General features: G+C 41.6%; 1 protein-coding gene across 2 annotated transcripts in view; it reads left to right on the top strand.

Moving 5' to 3' along the window:
• The window catches only part of NNT (nicotinamide nucleotide transhydrogenase), a 73847-nt gene that overhangs the window by 31040 nt on the left and 21872 nt on the right, over positions 1–20935 (top strand). For both annotated transcript variants that reach the window (XM_074995587.1, XM_074995588.1), the window contains exons 12-19: positions 308–418; positions 1437–1582; positions 3031–3226; positions 4631–4864; positions 8450–8610; positions 9748–9927; positions 14968–15127; positions 16059–16140. In XM_074995587.1, coding sequence (XP_074851688.1) covers positions 308–418; positions 1437–1582; positions 3031–3226; positions 4631–4864; positions 8450–8610; positions 9748–9927; positions 14968–15127; positions 16059–16140 — 1270 coding nt within the window. The remainder of the gene's footprint in view (positions 1–307; positions 419–1436; positions 1583–3030; positions 3227–4630; positions 4865–8449; positions 8611–9747; positions 9928–14967; positions 15128–16058; positions 16141–20935) is intronic.

Genomic DNA, 20935 nt, shown 5'->3' with positions numbered 1-20935 from the left:
CCTCAGAATGGCCATTTGCATGGCCCTTTCGAAGTTTTGGGCTAGTGTAGACATGGCCTTGATGTTTTATATTCTAAAGATATATTGGTCTGTTTTCTAATGTGTTCTGTGGCACACTGGGGTAGCTTTGCAGTGAAATAAAAGGTATTGGTGATCTTCATTCAGAGGGATTAAACTGCAGTGATTGTGTACAGTGCTTGTTAAAACTTTAATCAAGTGATATGTGTTGATTCTTGTATCAAAGATTGCTGCTTGCCCTACAATGAGCCGTTTATGTTTAATATCTTTTTTTATATCTTTTAAATAGGACTGACTGCAGTTGGTGGTCTGGCATTGATGGGAGGAAACTATTTCCCTGATACTACTCCTCAAGGTCTTGCCGTGTTTGCTGCATTTGTGTCATCTGTCAACATTGCTGGTATGAGCACATTAACTTTCTAGGAACATGAATCAAAACCCACTGTGACCAGAGTCAACTAGTGCTTTCCACGTTGGTAGTTGTATAGTTTTAGAGGACTCTAATTTATGGATTGGGATCACTTAAAAAGGCAAACAAGCTAGTATGGTTGGTGACAGTTCCTTCCTTGTCTGTCCCTTCTGTGACTTCCTGTTGGAGAAAGTCTTGGGATACCTGTTGTCCTTTATAGTTTAATCAATTCAGTGATTGCATGGAATACAAGTATTCCTTTGTGTCTTGATCTGCAATTGTATGTGTCCATCTCCCACCCGCCCCCTTTTTTTTGCCACAGTTTTGACCATTAAGCTACAAAAAGACTCATAATAAAAATAGGTGATATAACATCCTTTCCACTGTATAACATGGAAGGACACCTGATTCCTATGAAGACTGTTCCTGGCTGGAGCTGGGACTGTGAGGGAAGGGAGCAGACTTAATCTCCCTTCTTATCTCTTTGTTGGCAAAAGCTGTGACACATGGTTAGGGTTTTGGCTGAATCAACAGAGGAAACCCAGACCAGAATTTTCATTGAAAACTCCAGTGTGTGTCAATGCATTTCTGTCCCACACTAGGGAAGATACAGGCTTGGGTTGATGATGAGGCAGTGGTGTGATCATCAATGAACTGGGTTGCTGAGCAGGTGGACAGTTGAGAGTAAGAGCAGACTGGTAGGCCATCTTGCAAATCTGTGGGGTGTCCTGCAGATTTTGGGGTCACTTTGCAGTTGCCAGCCCACAAACCCCTCCCTCCATTTGGATGAATTTCCTGTGTAGTCCCATGAAAGTAGTAATATGTGAATTTAATCCTAGATACCTCTATACTGGTTGGTGCATCAGGTCCAGGCTTTTCAAAGCTCTTAACACGTCAGTCACTAACTTCTGTCCCAGTGGTTACTAGGACTAACTGAATGTTTTTTCTAGGAGATTGGCTGAGGCCCAGTTTCAGCTTTCTTTTATTTTTTTCTTTTGTACCTGGCAAGGTGGCTTTCTGGTTACGCAGAGAATGCTGGATATGTTCAAGCGTCCTACTGATCCCCCGGAATACAATTATCTGTACCTGCTCCCTGCTGGTGTCTTTGTAGGGGGATATGCTGCTGCTCTCCAGGGTGGCTATAATATTGAACAGGTAGGAAGATCCCTTGTTTTCTGTCATTTACAGATCCAGCTTTCAACATGTCTCTTTTCCCATTTGGCAACTGGACTTAAAGTATACATTGCTCGAATCACTTTGATGTTCTGAAATAAACCCACAAAAGGGCTGTATGCTGCTAATCTTCATCTCTCATCCAGCTCATCCTCAAATTACTTCTGTTTTTTCTCTTATTTGTACAATGGATAAAGATGACATGGGCAAGGGATCAAAACTGAGCAAGACAAGGTCAAGCGACTTTTCTCATATTTGCAGGTTTGCACAAAATGGCGAAATGTTCAGATTCAAATCAGACTAGTTAAGAAAATGGAAGTCAGTTGCCTTTTATTTTTTGTGGAAGTAACAATCCAAAATAAGTATCAGAGAGGTAGCCGAGTTGATATGTATCTTCAAAAACAACAGGAAGTCCTGTGGCACCTTATAGCTTTAACAGATATTTTGGAGCATAAGCTTTTGTGGGCAAAGACCCACGTTGCCAGATGCAGGACTTTGCCCACAAAAGCTTATGTTCCAAAATATCTGTTAGTCTATAAGGTGCCACAAGACTTCTTGTTGAATTTAACATAACTTTGTCTCAAGGATTTTGAGCATGGTAATTTACAAACACCCATTTTATGCTGTTTTAAAGTATTATTTAAATTGAGTTTATCCATGTAACAATGTCATAGTCAGAAAGACCCATTTGGGTGAACCCTGACTTTGGGTGGGTGGGCAAGAATGAGGGTCTGAGGGGGAGTCAGACAGGAGGGATGGTGGGGGTAAGACCTGTCTTTACACCCCAACCAAAGTGCCAGGATGAAGCAGAGTAAGCCTCAGCCCTGTTCCCCAGCTGGAGTGTCAGAGCAGAGTGGTGTGAGCACTGGCTCTGATCCCGCTCTCTGTCTGAAATGCTGGGCAGGCTAGCACAGGGCTGATCCTGGTTGCAAACTGGGTGGACCATGACCTGCTCAGGCCAACTCATGGCTGTATTCCTGCCACGTAAGCTATTTTTGTTTCCTTTTGTGAAAAGGAAGCCAAAGTTACCATGAGTAAACCTCAAAAGTATTTCTCATGCCCATTAAGACAGTTGAACTCTGACAGCATTTATGGGTGTTACAATAAGAAAATCCTGCTTCTGGACTGCTTTAGAGTGGAAAACTTCTGAGAAGTCATTGCAACTTAAAATTAATGTCACAGGAAGCAGGTAAACCAAATTAAAAGAAAAAAAATCCTCCAAATTGATTTATAAATGTAACCTTTTAAAATGGCCGCAGTCCTATTACAACAACAACATTTGCACAGCAAAGGAAAATCTCTAAGTCCTCCACAGTAGTGTTGATTAAGATCAAACCCACCTGTGTGACTCATCAGTGCTAAAAGTCTGTCTTTGGTGTAACCATCAGAAATATTTTGATGAATACATTTGTTTCCCCATTATTTTAAAGATGATGTATCTGGGCTCAGGCTTGTGTTGTGTTGGTGCCCTGGCCGGTCTGTCCACGCAAGGAACTGCTCGCCTTGGCAACGCTTTGGGTATGATAGGTGTTGCTGGAGGGTTGGCAGCCACTCTTGGAGGCCTTAAACCATCACCAGAATTGTTGGCTCAGATGTCAGGTGCAATGACGCTTGGTGGCACCATAGGTGAGTACATGCAAAAGTTACAGTTTTATAACTTTGAGAAAAAAATTAGTAGCTCATGGTTACATGCCACACTTGATATCTTTAGCTGAGCACATATAGAGTACTTTCTCATCCATCTGTCAAAGCACCTAGCTCTGATGGCATGTCTCCACTTAGCAGTTAGGGAACTTCCTGCTTGCAACAAATTACATTTTAGTCACTCCCATTATTATGGCAGTGGGACATGTGGGATCCCAGGCTTGCTGCGAGATCATTAATGAACATGTTCAATGAGAGTAACCCCAAAGACTGATCCCTAAGGCACTCTGCTAGTAACCTTCCTGCAGCTTGATAATTTACTTTGCAGCATAATCACTCGTGTCTTGTCCTTAGCCACCCACCTGCATTTTGGTACGATCCCCATTTTCTTCATTTTAACTAATAATTTCCCATTTATTAATGGGTCAACAGCCAAACTATCGTCCTGGTCTGCCAAATTGGGAAGGAAAGGAAGCAAAGGAGAGAGTTGTCTCTGGGCCCAGTGGTTCAAATATCTGAGCTCTGAGCCCTTTAAGCACTACACAGCACACTCTGGGTAGCAGTAGGGGCAAGGGGGCATGGCATGCTCTGGAGAGCACTAAGGGCTGCCTGGGGAAGATGCGCCACTTTCCAACTGACACTGAGGGCTGCCTATCCCCAGCCCCACCTCTTCTGCCTGAGGCCACACCCCTTTCAGGGGCATGGAGCGCCCCCTACCTTGCTCACAGGCCCAGTAGGGCTATCAGCTCTGCTGCTGAAGTCCAAATAGATTAAATCTGTCACAGTTCCTTGTTTAAAAAAATCAATTATCAAAGCTATTGGGGTAGCACAGCACCGTCTGTCTTTGGTAAACCCTGTTGCATTTTATCCAATTTTCCATTTCTCACCATGTCTTTACTTTTTATTTCCTTCAAAATTTTGTCCTAAAGGCTTGCATGCTATTGAGGTCAGACTAATGGATCTGTAGTTGCCCCACTTGCTCCGTAAGAAAATTAAGAAACAGAGGCTAAATGATTTGCCCAGGCTCACACTGCAGGTTAGTTACTGATTGAGAAACTGAAATCTGGTCTCCTAAGTCTAGTCGGATGCCCCCGTTTTGGGGTTATGCTGCAGAACACCAGCTCCAGTGGAAGCATCTCAGGTGGCAGCGAAGAATACTTCTGACTTTGATTTCCTCATTTGCAGTGTCGGCTAGGTATAAAAATAACATTAGGGCTTGCGGTAAATGTTTCTGCTGGAATCGTTCGTAATGCAGAGCAAGTTTTATTCGTATTTTATTTGTTGTTTTTTCTCCCCTAATTTGTTTATTGAACAGAATGCACAAGCTCATGATCACACAAACAGTACCTTCTGATAGTCTAATTCTTTGTTTTCAATTCTTGCCAGGTTTAACAATTGCTAAACGGATCCAGATTTCAGATTTACCTCAATTAGTGGCTGCTTTCCATAGTTTGGTAGGCTTAGCTGCTGTGCTTACCTGTGTGGCAGAGTACATGATTGAGTATCCTCACTTTGCTACTGATCCAGCGGCAAACCTCACCAAGATTGTGGCGTATCTTGGCACATACATTGGTGGTGTGACTTTTAGTGGCTCCCTCGTAGCTTATGGGAAACTACAAGGTGAGTGTTGTCCATGTTGGATACAAGCTAATTTTTTTTAATTGATTTTGCTTTTGTCGCTTCTTTGACTCTAGGACCCATTTAATAAACTCTATGTGTGCAGAGTTAAAAAAAACCTCTTGTTTTACAGAAAATGTCTGAGATGAGTTAATATAGTTTTAATTTAAGAGTTTTATTAAATTAGTACCTTGCTCTTTTTTAATTTGTTTTTATTGTGTAGTGCTTTATTTATGGATGATCTGCAGTCAGTGTCAAATTATGGAGAGTATTTCCCATGGTAATTACCAAATACTGTAAACAATCCCAAAATCACATTGTCAAAATTTTAGTATTTTTTGGATATTTTGTTTAATGCACTCTACATTCTTATTGTCTGGACATAATTTTTTTTTCATAAAACTTACTAAAATTAAAAGTGTATTCACCATCCGGCTGAGTAGACAATTTAGGATTAAAGTCTACATGTTCTGTCATTGACTTCCATCGAATTTCTGAGTATAGATTTCTTTTACTAGACCAGTTGATATTGCAAATGTGACATGACTCTACTTAAGCAGTGTAATTCATTAAAGTAATTTTATTTAGATGTCCTTCTGCTAACATACCATGTGAAATTTATCTCTGTTCTTTTTACATTTATAAACATTCCCATGACGCATAAGATCTTTAAAGATTCATCAGCACCTGATGCTTATTCTGTGACTGAAGTTATCTCGTGAATTCATTGCTGCGGAATACATTGAAGGAGCACTTTAATGCATAGTTACAAGATATTGAAGACCATGTCCACCTGAGGGCACGTTAGCTAAAAATTCCCAGCAGTGCTAAAGCTGGTATAGTTTGCAGGAGCCCCACTGGGAATTTTTAGCTAAAATTCTGCTGCATAATCAGGTTTCAAACTGAAGGTGGAATTATAATATACAAATAAGGTGGTTGTTTTGGTTATTTCTCTAGGTCACAATTGACACACCCTGCTAATCTGAGCAGCCACTTAATGTGTTCTGCTTTTTCACTATCCCGTGAACTCAAATACCAAGATGACTGCCCCTTTTCACCTCTATAGTACCATTGTTGGGATAGTAGTGAGCCAGACATACAAGATTACTCTTCTTTGTTCCTAGCCCCAGAAGATGTCCCCTTTTTTGCCCTGTCCCTGAGAATGGTCCTAATTCTGAATAAATAGGCTTTGGCTTGTGACACTCGCCTCCTGTTGTCTGGGTGAGGGGCTGCAATTTTTCTTGTTTCAGGCATTCCCAATGAGTTGTTGCCCTTGCTGGATAGGTCTCCAGTGGCTCAGCCTTGTGGCTAAGTCACACTTGATGAATGAACCCTTCCTGGGGTAGCAGAAGTTCAGTTCACAATCTGCTCTTACTAGGGTCTCCAGCAGTGTCTTGGGGCCCTTCAAATCTAGCCTCTTCCTTGGGTCTTTAGTGAAGAGTCCAACTGGAATGGTTGGCCTCCCTTCACTGGAGTCTTAACCACTGGGTCCCCTTACGTTCCTCTCCTCACTTGGGCTTCCAAAGAGAGCCTTGTCCCTCTCTCAGGGGCTGGTACAGGGATTTGGGCATGCTCAATATGCCAAGTCTCAGCCCAGGGACCCTACACCCAGCAGCCCGCATACTGCTTCCTTCAATTTGCTGCTGCTGTTCCCTGGTCCTTTTCCTTTTCCTTTTCCTTGACCTTTGAACTCAGATTCTCAAGCCCTTTTTCTAGTTGCTGAACCACCAGAACCTGTCTACTAGTTTTATTCCTGAGCTTCAGTGACCAGCAACAATCAGTGTTTCTTGCTTCTCAGGTGCCAGACAGGTACTGATGTGCTTAGGCCCTACAGCTCCTTTAAACTGAGCATCTTGGGTTCTGATTGGCTGGCCACTTCCCTGCAACCTTTAGGGGTATGTCTATATTGCTGAGAATTTTTGGCAAAAGATACGCAAGTTGCACAACACGTTTTCTTATCTCCTGCTGACAGTTCTGTCGGGAGATGTTTTCCCATTGTTTGGGAGAAAACCCTCTGCCAACACATCCCTTCTTCCTCGTGGGATGAGGAAGACCGGGATGTCGGCAGAACACTCCTGACAGTTTAAAACTTTTATTTTTGTTAATTAAGCATTGGCATATGTATTAACACTTGGGAGAAAGGACATATTTGTTCCTTCCTCCTGGCAAAGTCCTAGCACTCGTCTCCAAGGGCCCACCAAAAACGTTTTCAAGCAAGAAAAGATTAGATGTTCCTCAGAGTCCTGCTTAACTTTATCTAATGCAGCGTTTCCCAAAGTGTGGTCTTTGGTTCAGTACCAGTCCTTAGAGAATATACAGGTTATCTCTATGTATTGCTATTGTTGTGAAGAAATAATAAACCCGTGAAAATTTATTCTTTTTTCATTTTTTAAATATGCGTTTGTATTTTCGGGCTGTAAAAAAAGGCACTTAAAAAACCCGGGTCCCAACTATATAAAGTTTGGTACACCCTGATCTAATGCATTATTTCACTGAGTCCTTTGAAGCTCATAACACTTCCCTGGGTATTCATCAGCTGTGTCTTTGCCCTAGAGACATTACACAAAATCCCACAATAGTATATACACACTTGCATTTTTAATATAACGAGCTCTTAAGGTAGGGAAACTTAGTTTCATAACAAAAAGCAGTCAAGTAGCCCTTTAAAGACTAGCAAAATAGTTTCTTAGGTGAGCTTTCGTGGGACAGACCCACTTCTTCAGACCATATCCAGACCAGAACAGACTCAGTATTTAAGACACAGAGAACCAAAAACAGTAAGCAAGGAGGACAAATCAGAAAAAGATAATCAAGGTGAGCAAATCAGAGAGTGGAGGGGTGGGGGGGAAGATCAAGAATTAGATTGAGCCAAGCATGCAGACGAGCCCCTATAGTGACTCAGAAAGTTCACACCCCGATTTAAACCATGTGTTAACGTTCCGAATTTGAATATAAATGTCAATTCGTCCGCTTCCCTTTCTACAAAGGAGCGATAATCTCTTTTAGATAATCTCTTTTAGATTATCGCTCCTTTGTAGAAAGGGAAGCTACGAATTGACATTTATATTCAAATTCGGAACGTTAACACATGGTTTAAATCGGGGTGTGAACTTTCTGAGTCACTATAGGGGCTCGTCTGCATGCTTGGCTCAATCTAATTCTTGATCTTCCCCCCCACCCCTCCACTCTCTGATTTGCTCACCTTGATTATCTTTTTCTGATTTGTCCTCCTTGCTTACTGTTTTTGGTTCTCTGTGTCTTAAATACTGAGTTTGTTCTGGTCTGGATATGGTCTGAAGAAGTGGGTCTGTCCCACGAAAGCTCACCTAAGAAACTATTTTGCTAGTCTTTAGAGGGCTACTTGACTGCTTTTTGTTTTGATAGTGTATAGACTAGCACGGCTTACTCTCTGTTAGTTTCATAAGGTTTGCCCAAGATACTGCCATAGCTGTCAGTTTCTGACTTCGCTTTGAATATCACTTTGTTCGTCAGTGGTTTATTTTCCTTTTAATCTCTTTTCAGAGGTGCATGTGTAAACTCTCCCTCGTGCATTTTAGGCTTTAAATGTGATAGTATGTTTGATTCCAGGTATCCTGAACTCTGCAGCACTGCTTCTGCCAGGCCGGCACTTACTGAATGCAGGTTTGCTGGCTGCCAGTATCGGTGGAATGATTCCATATATGATCGATCCTAGTTACACTACAGGACTTACCTGTTTAGGTTCAGTGTCGGCACTTTCTGCTGTTATGGTAAGCCAATGGGTTACGTGCTACTCAAAGTGAACAGCGAATACTGACGTATGGACTTCGTTTTGTTGCAGGATCTGTTTTGCTGCAATATGTGCTGAATCACCAGATAGCAAGGGAGCCAACGGGAGTCAGCATGTATAGAATTGTCAGCTGTTTCTTCCACATACTAAAATTGCCCCACAATCACTTCTTGGTGCAATGCGCAGGTTATGATGCCATAAACCAGAGTGACTGTAGCTTCAGTTGCACATAGGGTTCCGCGATAATCTGTCAGAATGCTGGTGAATTCTGGTTTAGTTTATAGCTGTGCAAGATGTGTAATTTTATACCCCTTTTTGTTAAACTATGCTATATCATAAGCTGCATGAGTTGGACCACTCTGCTCTGATGACCTGGGTAAAAACTGTAGTACTACAGAGTGGAATGGGTGCTGGCACGAGACTTTAAATGATCTGAAATTCGGCCTTGATTTAGCAAAGTATTTAAGAATATGTTTAGATCTGCTAAATCTGGACTTTGGTGAGCAAAAGAACTAGTTTATTATGCTGAATCTCCGTCTTGCTTTTGCTATTTTGCTCATCCATCATCTTACAAACACCTTTTAGTTCACTTTATAAATAAAATACAGTAGAATTGCAGTTCACCTTTTAAACCTCAAGTATGTCAAATCATGGAACTGTTCACAAATAGGGGAAAATGGAGGGACCAGTATAATGATGCCACAACACATTTCTAGATCTTCTGCATGTCTCTTTTTGCACTTAATGATCATATTTCTTCACCTTGGTACATCAGCAGCACAATTTCTTTTTGAATTGTAAACCTGCTGCTTTTAGAGGTATATTCACTTATTTTTAATCTCGATCAGTGTTAACAAAAGACCTTACTTGTGAAACTGTGTGAAGTATTTTGGTATCCAATCTTTGAAGGCAGAAATGATCAGAATTCCTGTATGGTACTCTCTTATTAATTACCTTTATATGGGACATATTGGGTTTGTGGATCAAATAATTTTGGAATCTAACTTTATACCTTTTATTAAATATCTGCAGTAAGACTAACATCTCTGTGAAACTTATAGTTTGTAAGATTATGCTGAAGTGTGTGTGTGATTTTTTTTTTCCCCCCGATCTTCAGGGTGTCACCTTAACAGCAGCTATAGGAGGTGCTGACATGCCTGTAGTTATTACTGTGCTGAACAGTTACTCTGGATGGGCTCTGTGTGCAGAAGGCTTCCTGCTCAATAACAACTTGCTGACCATTGTTGGCGCTCTCATTGGTTCCTCTGGTGCCATCCTCTCTTACATCATGTGTGTGGTAAGAATGAAATAGAAATAGTTTGTACTTGAAGTTGTATTATAAAATAACAGGGGAGCAATGCTCCGAATCTGCACTGGGCCGGGGAAGGGATGTGAAGCAAAACTGCTATGGCACATTAAGGCTGTTTAGAGACTGGTAAATGTTTTTATGGGCTTTAATTAAGTGTTGGACTGGACAGCCTAAACCTTTTGTGAAAGTAGAAGTGATTTGGAGGTTAATCATGCCTGACTTTGCTGCAATTTTGAAACATTTTTTGTTTATAAAGTCACAGTTCAACAACCCCTTCCCTAGTCAGTGAAGTACTAGACTCCGCTTTTAATTCCCACTGGCTCAGCGTTCAGTTCAAAATCAAGCATGCTCTGTAGAACTGGAGCACAGGAATCAGATGCAAAATCTGCTGAAATCAAGGAGAGTCAGTCGAGTGGCTTCATTGGCCTGAGGACTGTGCGATGAATACTTAGAGACTGACTCCTCAGACTTGAACATCTTTGTAATCTTTACCCATTAGCAGTGTATATGAGGCTGAGACTTGTCTGTTTATGGTAAGAGGAAAACCTATTTTCCCGAGTGAATTCTGCTATGAAGCTTTACAAAGCCTGGGATGTGTGTGAGATTCAGTCTGATGATGTCTTTACTCACCATTTGAGTTGGTAATCTATAGTCCTAAATGATGTCTGATTGGTTTGTTCAGGGTGCCATGATATCGGAATCTCCACTGGGTGGCAGCAGATGCGCGTTAATCTTATGACAACTCTGCATTGGAATAATGTTAAGGGTTTAAGTTTAGTCCTTCGTGTGTGATTTTAGTTTTAGTAATGGTCTGTGCTCCTTGAATGCTTCCACACTAGTCTTTTTTTCTTTTTCTTCCATCTTCCTCATATTTTAAGTTAGGTAGCAGAAAATCTGTGTCCTTAGTGTGCAATAATGGCTGTTCCTGTCAGTTCCATTATATAATTTTGGGCCTTCCATTTCTCTTCCAACTCTTGCTTTATTTCATATTTAAAGTTGTCCTCTCTTCCCCTTCTGATATTTCCTGGTTGCCAACTGTGAAGGTGTTCCATTACTCTGTTCCACTTCCACTAGAGTTGGTATCTTGTGAAATGTCATGTATAGTTGTTTGATTTTTTTTTTTCAACTCTTGCTCAAGAAAGATAAATTAAAAAGGAATATTGGTACAGATCTCTAGAGGGGTGCTCCAGTTCAAATTTTGCAAAACCGATTTGGATTTGGAAGCTCCTTGTGCTTTCCAATGTGCCTCATATTTCCTGTTTTTGAAAATAAGAGATCATTTGGTACATAATCCATCTCTAGCTTTTTCTTGTCCTAGGCAGCAACTGAGCCAAAACCACTTGAAAACTTGATGGTTAAAGGAAATGAGTAAGTGTGATTTAATGCAAATGATTGGAGGGAAAATACCGATTTGCAGTCTGCTCATTCAAACGTAAAACAAATTCCTGTCAATTCATAGTATGCACCTGTTTACCAAAATATGTTCCTAACCCTGCTCCACACTCCTCCTCGATTCTCTTTTTTTTTTTTCTCATATCCCTTTCCTGCTGCTTCTCAATGAGCTTGCAAAGGCAGTGCTGAGATATTTACATCAAAAGAGACAACAGAAATGGATTGTAACTGACTAAACAGATATGCGATGGTGTGCATGGCCTAATCAAGTCTATATACTGAAGTTTGGACAGTAGGGACAATCATCTTATTTGCAAACTTTCTAGAGTTCACCTTTTAAGATGATGCTCAGTGACTCTAGTGTTGTTTTTAACCCTGTATAAGAAGTCAGTTATCATAACTGCAAATGAGTTGCTGCCGAGCAATAAACACAATAATGTGGTGGTATTTTTCAGCAGGTGACCATTATCTAACCTCCTCTAACTAACAGACTTTGTTTTATGTTATGAACTGCCTTCCAAAATGTCACTTTAAATACATTACTTTACTCCATGGGACTGAACAGCTTTTATTCTTCAGCAAGCTGTAATGAAAGGGAACTGGTAGGCAGTCAGCTTTAAGCTGATATGAACTTTTATAATGCAAACATGACTTAAAAGGTGCCAGTGAAACAACATTCTTCTCAATGTGACCTTCCATCCAAAATAATATTTTTATCGTAACTTATCTCTTGCAGAGGAGATGTTTGTGGAAATGTCTTAATGGTTGAAGGTTCATTCTGTGGGATTTTTAATAACCTTTTTGTGATTAAAACTAACTTAATCTCGAGAAACATTCCAATAATCTCAAAATTTTCCTAAGACATTCGTAGATGAGTCTGCTTGACTTTCCCTGTTGTGCCTTGAACTTAGGTGAGTTAACAACATAGTTTTAACCTCAAACAAGAAAACCACCTGAGAACCACCTTTTCACTGGAATTGGTTCTTTTCTTTACAACCTTAACACAGGCCTTTTTTCTTAGAAGGTTTTTGCTTTGATAGAAAGAACCTTTTTCCTATTTGCTTTTGGCTTGCACATATAAGTGGACAGGCTGTTTAATTAATACTTAGCCAGGCAATCTGCATGGTCCTTTGGAATGCACAGTGAAATTTAGGCAGAAGACTTAGCTATTCTGTTAATATATTGGGACACAGTTTCCTTTTCTGATTTTTGTGTTCTTGCACAGTAAAGTAGCTTAACTTCTTTTGTAAAGACCTTCCAAGAAAAGTACAAGTTTTTTGGCATTCTGTGCATCTTTAGGGAGCTGCTGCTTTTTCTCCTCCCGATGCACAAACTTCATTGAGATTGGTGATTGCATTGTATCTTGCAGAGTTAGCCCATGTGTCTTTAAGTTTTGTTGGGAGCATCCTTCTCTTTCCAGACCACATTACCAGGCGATTAGCCACTATAGTGCAGTTACTAGTATATTCTGTTTTTCTCTTCTCCCCTTGAAACAGGGGAAAAATTAAATGAGCAAAGCATACATCGACAATTGTGTTCAACTTATAGGTCTAAGAGTGCTTCTGATCCAGTGCTCGTTTAAGTCAAGAGAAGGACTGTCCTTGATTCCAGTGGACTTTGGATCAGGACTATCCTGTGTCCTCCTGATATCCAAAATGCTACTACCATGTTACTTGCCAACCATGGCCTTCCACTTGTAATATGCTTGTCTCCCTTTCTTTATTCTTCTGAGTAGAGTTGCCAGCTCTCTAATCACACGCAAGTGAACACCTCTGCCTTGCCCTCTGTCCTCAGGCCCAGCTGCTGCCCTGCCCCCCTGCTTGCCCCACTGCTCACCATTCTCCACACTTGGTCTCTTTCACTGGGTGAGGGTGGAGGCACAGGTCTATGGCTCGGAGGGCAGGCTCTGCAGTGAGTCTGAGGATAAGGGGTTTGGCGTACAGGAGGGGGCTCAAGGCTGAAATAGGAGGTTGGGGGTATGGGAGTGTATGGGCTGTGGGAGGGAATTTGAGTGCAGGAGGGGACTCTGGGCTGGGGCAGGAGGTTGTGGTTCAGGCGGGATTCAGGGTGTGGGCTCCCAGCAGCAGTTAGCCTGGCACTTAGGAATCAGTTGAAATATGGAGATATATGTATCTCATAGTACTAGAAGGGACCTTCAGAGGGCATCAGATCCAGTCCCCTGTCCTCACAGCAGGACCTACCACCAAAACTGACTGACTTTTTTTTTAAAATAAAATCTATTTTCCCCAGATCCCTAAATGGCCCTCTCAAGGATTGAACTCGGAGGTCAAAAACCACTGAGCTATCTCCCTCTCACCCCTATCCCTAGGCACATGGGTAGCCAAGGAGGCTGTGTGTGCTGCTGCTGTGCCTGTGGGTACCACCCCTGCAGCTTCCATTGGTTGTGGCTCCCAGCCAATGGGAGCTTCATAACTGGGATTCAGAGTGTGGGAGTTTATGGAGCATCCCTGGGCATACGGAATGCAGGGACCTGACAGCTGGTTCTGGGAGCAGCGCAGAGCCAGGGCAGTTAGGGAGCCTGTCATTGGTCTCTCTAATGTTTTCCACCATGTGCAGAATAATTTTTGTTGTGTGAACTGAGGCACCACCAGTAGAGAAATGTGCTGCCAACTGTTGGTGCTCTGCTGGGTGGCATTTGAATCTCTTGTGGATAGCTGCCCAAATGCTCAGCTTACAGAGAACTTTGGAGCTTGCCTGAGCTCCACCCCCAACTGCACTGCCAACCAGACTTTTAATAACATTCCTATTGAAAACTGAAAGCTCAGCAACCCTACTTCTTAGAGGTGTTGGAAATTTAAATGCTTAATTTGAAACTGTATACTTTCTTGTGGGTTTTCCTCTCATTTACATGTTTGCAAATCTGCAGCCATCCTTATTAAAAGGTTTGCCCTGGGCTGTAACTTGGCATGGTGCACATACTCTTAACATAAGAGCCAAATTATTTCCCTTTTTATTCCCCTTTGAAATTTGTTAGACTGCAATTACAACAAATTTTGCCTGTTTCACCTGAGTACGTGAATGTTTTGGGACCCAGCTATTAGAAGGAGCATGCTTCATAAGTGTTAGTGTCTGTTGGTGTTCCTGTTGCCAGTCCAAGGAATCAGTTCTCAGGAGGAATACTATTTTCAGCTGAGAACACTTGTTTTTAGAACTCTTTTTGGTGGCCTGACAGTATCTGGTTTTGGTACTCTGCAGTTCCCTAGAGTGTTGAGTCAGCCTTTGGTTAGCTTTACTTCGTGTGTTTTCCTTTGTTTTGTTTTGTTTTTCTTCTTGAAGCTGTGGTGGCACTGTGTAGGGCTTCCTGTACAGGCCGTTTAATTGTCATATTATGGTTTAGAGATTCTGTGGTTACACGAAGAATTGGTCAAAGCTCAGGAACATCTTCTGCAGCAATTTTATTATTCCAATCCCAAGATCCCTTTTGTTGTTGAAATGTCAGTGTTTTGTTTGTTTGTTTTTTTTTGCTGAAATGTTTTAAATTTGTTGTTTAAAAAATAAATAAATAAAAAAGAGTGTATATTCAGAAAAAATAAGATAGAAAGTTTGCTTCCTGAAGCTATTTTTTGTTGTCCTTAGAATTGGTGATCAGGCGGTCAAAATTGCTTTGTTTTTCAGGCCATGAATCGTTCTCTTGCTAATGTCATACTTGGTGGCTATGGTACTACTTCAACAGCTGGAGGGAAACCTATGGAAATCACTGGTACTCACACAGAAGTCAACTTGGATAATGCTGTTGAAATGATAAGGGAGGCCAATAGCATTATCATTACTCCAGGTAAGAGGTGGTGACAGTGAATGTTGTAAGATACTAATGGGATGTAGGTTGTAAATCTTCATGGTTCATAATTATGTGAGGAATCAGTGTGAATTAGTGGTTAAGGTACTAAACTTGGAGGCAGTAGTGCTTTTGTTCTATTCCTAAATTGGGCACTGACCACCTGTGTAGTCTGCTTGGGCAAGTCTCTTCAGTTTTGTGTGTATTGGTGTCTTTCTACCCTTTATCTGGTTTTTGTTCATAAACTTTTAAGGTCTGTCTGTCTGTCTGTACGGCCAACATCGAGCACAATCTACTTGCGTCTGTCTGTCTTTCGGTCTGTCATTGCTACGTTTGTTCAAGAATTCCTGTTAAACTGCAAGAGCTAAAACCTCGAAATTTGATGGGCAGATTCCTCTCACCTTACCTTAAACCAAGGTCAAGGATTGGTTGTGCCTGGAAAGTGGGAAACGCCTGAAATCTCAGGATTTCCCAGAGCATTGAAAGGGAGGGGCACTGACAGGAGGGACAACATACTTCAGGCTCACCACTGCGGCAGTGAACGCAGGGAAAGTAATACTGCAGAATGGCCACTGGATGCAGCCACAGCAAGAAAACAGTGGCCAGGTGGAGACAGGCCTCGTGACTCTACCTGCCCCACCCACTGCCCCACAGGGGGAGCCTTGCTGCTCCCTTGCAACCCCCTCACCCCACAATTGGCCCTCCCAACATTTTGGGGCCAGGAAACCTGGCATTCCCCTTTTCCGACTAAGTCTGGAGAGTAAAAAGAAGGAAAAATTAGGTGGTGCTGAAACTCTCATGAGTTATGGCGATGTTTGAATGCAGCTTTTTTATGCTTAGATGTTCTGCTGCATGTGATAGGAAAAGTTTTTTTTTGTTTCCCTAGTTTGAATTGGAGAACCAGTTTAAGCACGGGGAATGTTTCTTTCAGGTTATGGTTTGTGCGCAGCAAAAGCTCAGTACCCCATAGCTGATCTAGTGAAGATGCTGAGAGAACAAGGCAAACATGTCAGGTAAGTACGAGTGTGTGTGCGTGTAGACATAACAAAGGGTGTTTCATTGTGTGAAACTTCCCTAGACATTTGCTTTTTGCTGCCACCGGTGATGCTTGTGCCAGTGTCTTGAGACGGAGCTAATTAGAGGAATGCTCTAGTATCCAGTAGTTTAATAATTGCATGGTACTATGTACTCCCAGAAAGCCCAATGGTTAGAGCACTGGCCTTGTAAACCAGGGGTTGTGAGTTCAGACCTCAAATGTATTTTGTGATAACAGCTTTCAAGTTTCTTGGGGTGGGTTAAATAAACATCTGTCATGGATGGTGTAGATGGTGCTAGGTCCTGCTGTGAGTGCAGGGAACTGGACTCTATGACCTCTTGGGTCCCTTCCACTTCTATGTTTCTATTATATTCTAGGTATTGGTGCCAATTATTGATTTCACTTATGCCAGCAGTTAATCTGATGTTTGATTAGAGCACTAACCTTTATCCTTTTAAGCTTAATACTCCTTTGTTTGGGGTGTTGTGATGTGGCTCCATCCTGACAAGCAATGGTGACAATACTCTTTTTAACCTTTTACTACTGTTGCTCAATAGAAGTGTCCTGATATCTTTGGAAAGTTCAGTCTGTCTTTTATTTATTGTCCCTTTCCCTTGGAGAAAGGGCAGTCATTTGATTGTTTTTCTAGACACAACACACACAGGAGAGTTTTGTGCCAGAATCACTGCTTCACTGAAATATAATCTGTGGTCTTTTCTGTTTCCTAAAATATTGCCTCTCTTGTGGGGAATCAAGCCCCATTCCTTTTACACGGTCACTGTCTTCTGGGGAGATTTAAAAGAGGCTTTCCTGGAACTTGACGGGTTGGGGGACAAAAAAGAAGGGGAAGGGAATGCTAGGAAAAACCAATCCAATAACAGATGGGAAGGATGCTAAGATACCTCCACCTCAGACAGCAATCTTTATAACATGATTTCAGGCTTTATTTCCCTCAGGAAACTAAACAATGAAATCCAGAGTAAGTGATTTATACACATGGGATCAATGCTTAGTGTCTCAGGAGCCAGTAAATCACACAGTAGTAGCCAATAAAAATATGGAAAGTGGGATCCCACTCTGCATGGCTTTATTTACACCAAAAAGGGTGCGGCTGGGGGAGAAGAGAACTTCATTTAAAGTATTTGACAAATCTGTCTCAAAAAAGCTATAGAAAAATTTTATACTCCAACTTTGACACATTCCCACTAAATGTCCCCTCATCTGAACTGTTAATGAGTTAGCTAAGAATGCAGAGTACTTCGTGGGAAATTCATTCTTAAATGTCAAAGTGCTGGCAAGCTGATAGATACTGGGGCCCTTAGGAGACGTTGATGTTGGGGTAGGAAAGGCATACTGAGCAGTTGGACATCTTTCATGAGGCAGGGTCAACAGGGAGGAGGTGTTGCTTAATATATTAAGTAGGTGCACACCTGGACAGAGGTGGAAATGGATGTGGGAGATAGACAAGTTGAAAGTCTCTGGGTTAGGTTAAAAGGGGTTAAAAAATCAAGGGTGTTGTCATGCTAGGGGTCTGCTACAGACCACCTACCAAGGCAGAAGAGGTGGATGAGGCTTTTTATAAGCAACTAACAAAATCATCCAAAGCACAGGATTTAGTGGTGATGGGGGACTTCAACTATACAGACATATGTTGGGAAACTAACACAATGAGGCACAGTCTATCCAGAAAGTTCTTGGACTTTATTGACAACAATTTTTTATTTTGCAAGGTGGAAAAAGCTACTAGATGGGGAAACAGTTCTAGATTTGATTTTAACAAATAGGTATCAATTGGTCGAGAATTTGAAAGTGGAAGGCAGCTTGGGAAAAAGTGTTCATGATGCTAAGAAATGGTGAAAGGTAGAACAGCAAAATAGAAACAGTGGGTTTCAGGAAGGCAGACGTTGGTAAACTCAGAGAGCTGGTAGGTAAGGTCCCATGGGAAGCAAGCCTAAGAGGGAAAACAACTGAAGAGAGTTGTCAGTTTTTTAAAGGAACATCATTAAGGGCCCAAAAGCAAGCTATATCCATGTGTAGGAAGGGCGGAAAGTGTGGTAAAAGACCGCCCTGGCTTAGCCAGGAGATCTTGCATGATCTCAAAATCAAAAAGGAGTCATTTAAAAACTGAAAATTAGGAGAAATTACAAAGGATGAATATAAGCAAACAATATGTGTATGAAGGGGCAAGATTAGAAAGGCAAAGGCACAAAATGAGCTCAGACTAGCTACAGACATAAAGGGTAAGAAGAAGATATTCTATAAATATAAATATAGAAGCAAGCAGAAGACCAAGGACAGGCTAGGTCCACAGCTCAGTGAGGAGGGAGAAATGATACCAGGAAACTTGGAAATGGCAGAGGTGCTTAATGACTTTTTTTTTGGTCTTCACCAAGAATTCTGATGCAGAAATGCCTAACATGGTGAATGCTAATGGGAAAGGGATAGGTTTACAGGATTTGAGGGAGTGGGGGAATTAAAAATTACTTAGAAAAATTAGATGTCTGCAAGTCACCAGGGCCTGATGAAATGCATCCTAGAATATTCAAGGAGCTGATAGAAGGAGATGTTGGAGCCTTTAACGATCATCTTTGGAAAAGTCCTGGAAGTCATGAGAGATTCCAGAAGCCTGGAAAAGGGCAAATATAGTGCCCATCTATAAAAAGGGGAAAAAAGAATTACCCAGGAAACTACAGACCAGTCAGTGTAACTTCTGTGCTGGAAAAGATAATGGAGCAAGTAACTAAGGAATTAATCTACAAACATCTGGAAGAAAATAGGGTAATAGATAACAGCCAGCATGGATTTCTGAAGAACAAATCATGCCAGACCAATCTAATAGCTTTCTTTGGCAGGATAACAAGTCTTGTGCATAAGGGAGAAGTGGTGTATGTGGTATACCTAGACTTTAGTAAGGCATTTGATAATGGTTTCACATTATCTTCTTATCAATAAACTAGGCAAATGCAACTTAGATTGGGCTACTATAAGATGGGTGCATAACTGGCTGGATAACCATTCTCAGAGAGTAGTTATTAATTGTTTGCACTCATGCTGGAAGGGCATAACAACTGGGGTTCCGCAGAGGTCTGTTTTGGGACTGGTTTTATTCAATATCTTCATGAACTATTTAGATACTGGTATAGAAAGTATGCTTGTTAAGTTTGCAGGTGACACCAAGCTGGGAGGGGTTGCAACTGCTTTGGAGAATAGGGTCATAATTCAAAATGATCTGGACAAACCGGAGAAATGGTCTGAGGTAAACAGGATGAAATTGAATAAGGACAAATGCAAAGTACTTCACTTAGGAAGACACAATCAGCTTCATACAAAATGGAAGCAACTGTCGAGAAGGGAGAACTGCTGAAAGGGGTATAGGGGGTTATAGTGGACCACAAGCTAAATACAAGTCAACAGTGTGATGTAGTTGCAGAAGAAAAGCAAACATGATTCTGGGGTGTGTTAACAGGAATATCATGAGCAAAACACGAGAGGCCATTCTTCTGCTCTACTCTGTGCTGATTAGGCCTCGGAGTGCTGTGTCCAGTTCTGGGCACCACATTTCAAGAAAGATGTGGAGAAATTGGGGAAGGTACAAAGAAGAGCAACAAGAATGATTAAAGGTCGAGAGAACGTGAGCTCTGAGGGAAGACTGAAAGAACTGGGCTTGTTTAGCTTAGAAAAGAGAAGACTTAAAAGGGACGTTGTAGTGGTTTTGAAGTACCTAAAAGGGTTACAAGGATGAAGGAGAAAATTGTTCTCCTTGGCCTCCAAGGATAGGACAAGGAGCAATGGGCTTCAACTGCTGCAAGGGAGATTTAGGTTGGACATTAGGAAAAACTTCCTGTCAGGGAGGTTAAACACTGGAATAATTGCCTAGGGAGGTTGTGGAATCTCTATCACTGGAGATATTTAAGAGCAGGTTAGACAGACATCTGTCAGGCATGGTCTAGATGGTGCTTGGTCCTGCCATGAAGGCAGGGGACTGGACTCGATGACCTCTCAAGGTTCCTTCCAGTCTCGTAATCTATGATTCTAAGTGTTAGCACATGCTCTAAACTGTGTCAAAAGGTTTCTCCGGGACCTCTAATCATGAGGTGGGCAAGATCAGGTCATCCCTTCCAAGAAGGTTAGCTCTCTTATTTAGCATATTCCTGAAAGCCCTCAGAGGGTCTTGTTTCTGTTGTCAGTGTGGAGACTGTAACTTTCAAAGGATATACTGAGAGCTGTGTTTGAGCCCTCTGATCTCTTGGCAGATCACCATTGGGCTCTCCCAAATGACAGGGCTGGATTATCTAGTCTTTTATACCCCAGGCGCTGGCTGCTTTCTGAAGAGGTAGGCTTTTGTTGCCATTGTGTCCAGTCATGAGACTTGGGAGGCCAGGTTTCTTATCTTGTACTTACTGTTGCATGTTGGACTGTATCTACATCAACTCCCCTAGTTCTGCAGGTAAAGGCTGTTGGAATTCCAAAACAAATGTCAAACTCCACAGAATTTCTCAATAAAATTTTACAAAGTGGGTAAGTAATTCACAGTGAAGTTAACAAAATGGAAACTTTATGCCTCTCCTCCTTCCTTCCTCATTGACCTTAGCTTTCTAGAGCTTTCAGTACTCTCCATAGCCAAATTGTTTTGGAAACTACTTTTAATTATGGTAATTTAATATCTTAAAAACTAGTTAAGTCTTGGTGGCCTTCCCCCCCCCCCAAAGATACTTTAACAGATGTTGGTTAGCCAGTCTCATTCTCTAATTTCTGCATGTTTCTTTTAAATA

The sequence above is a fragment of the Carettochelys insculpta genome, chromosome 5 (assembly GCF_033958435.1).
Source record: "Carettochelys insculpta isolate YL-2023 chromosome 5, ASM3395843v1, whole genome shotgun sequence".
NCBI lineage: Eukaryota > Metazoa > Chordata > Testudines > Carettochelyidae > Carettochelys > Carettochelys insculpta.
Note: the sequence above shows the minus strand (reverse complement) of the source record. Positions and strands in the feature narration are given on the sequence as shown.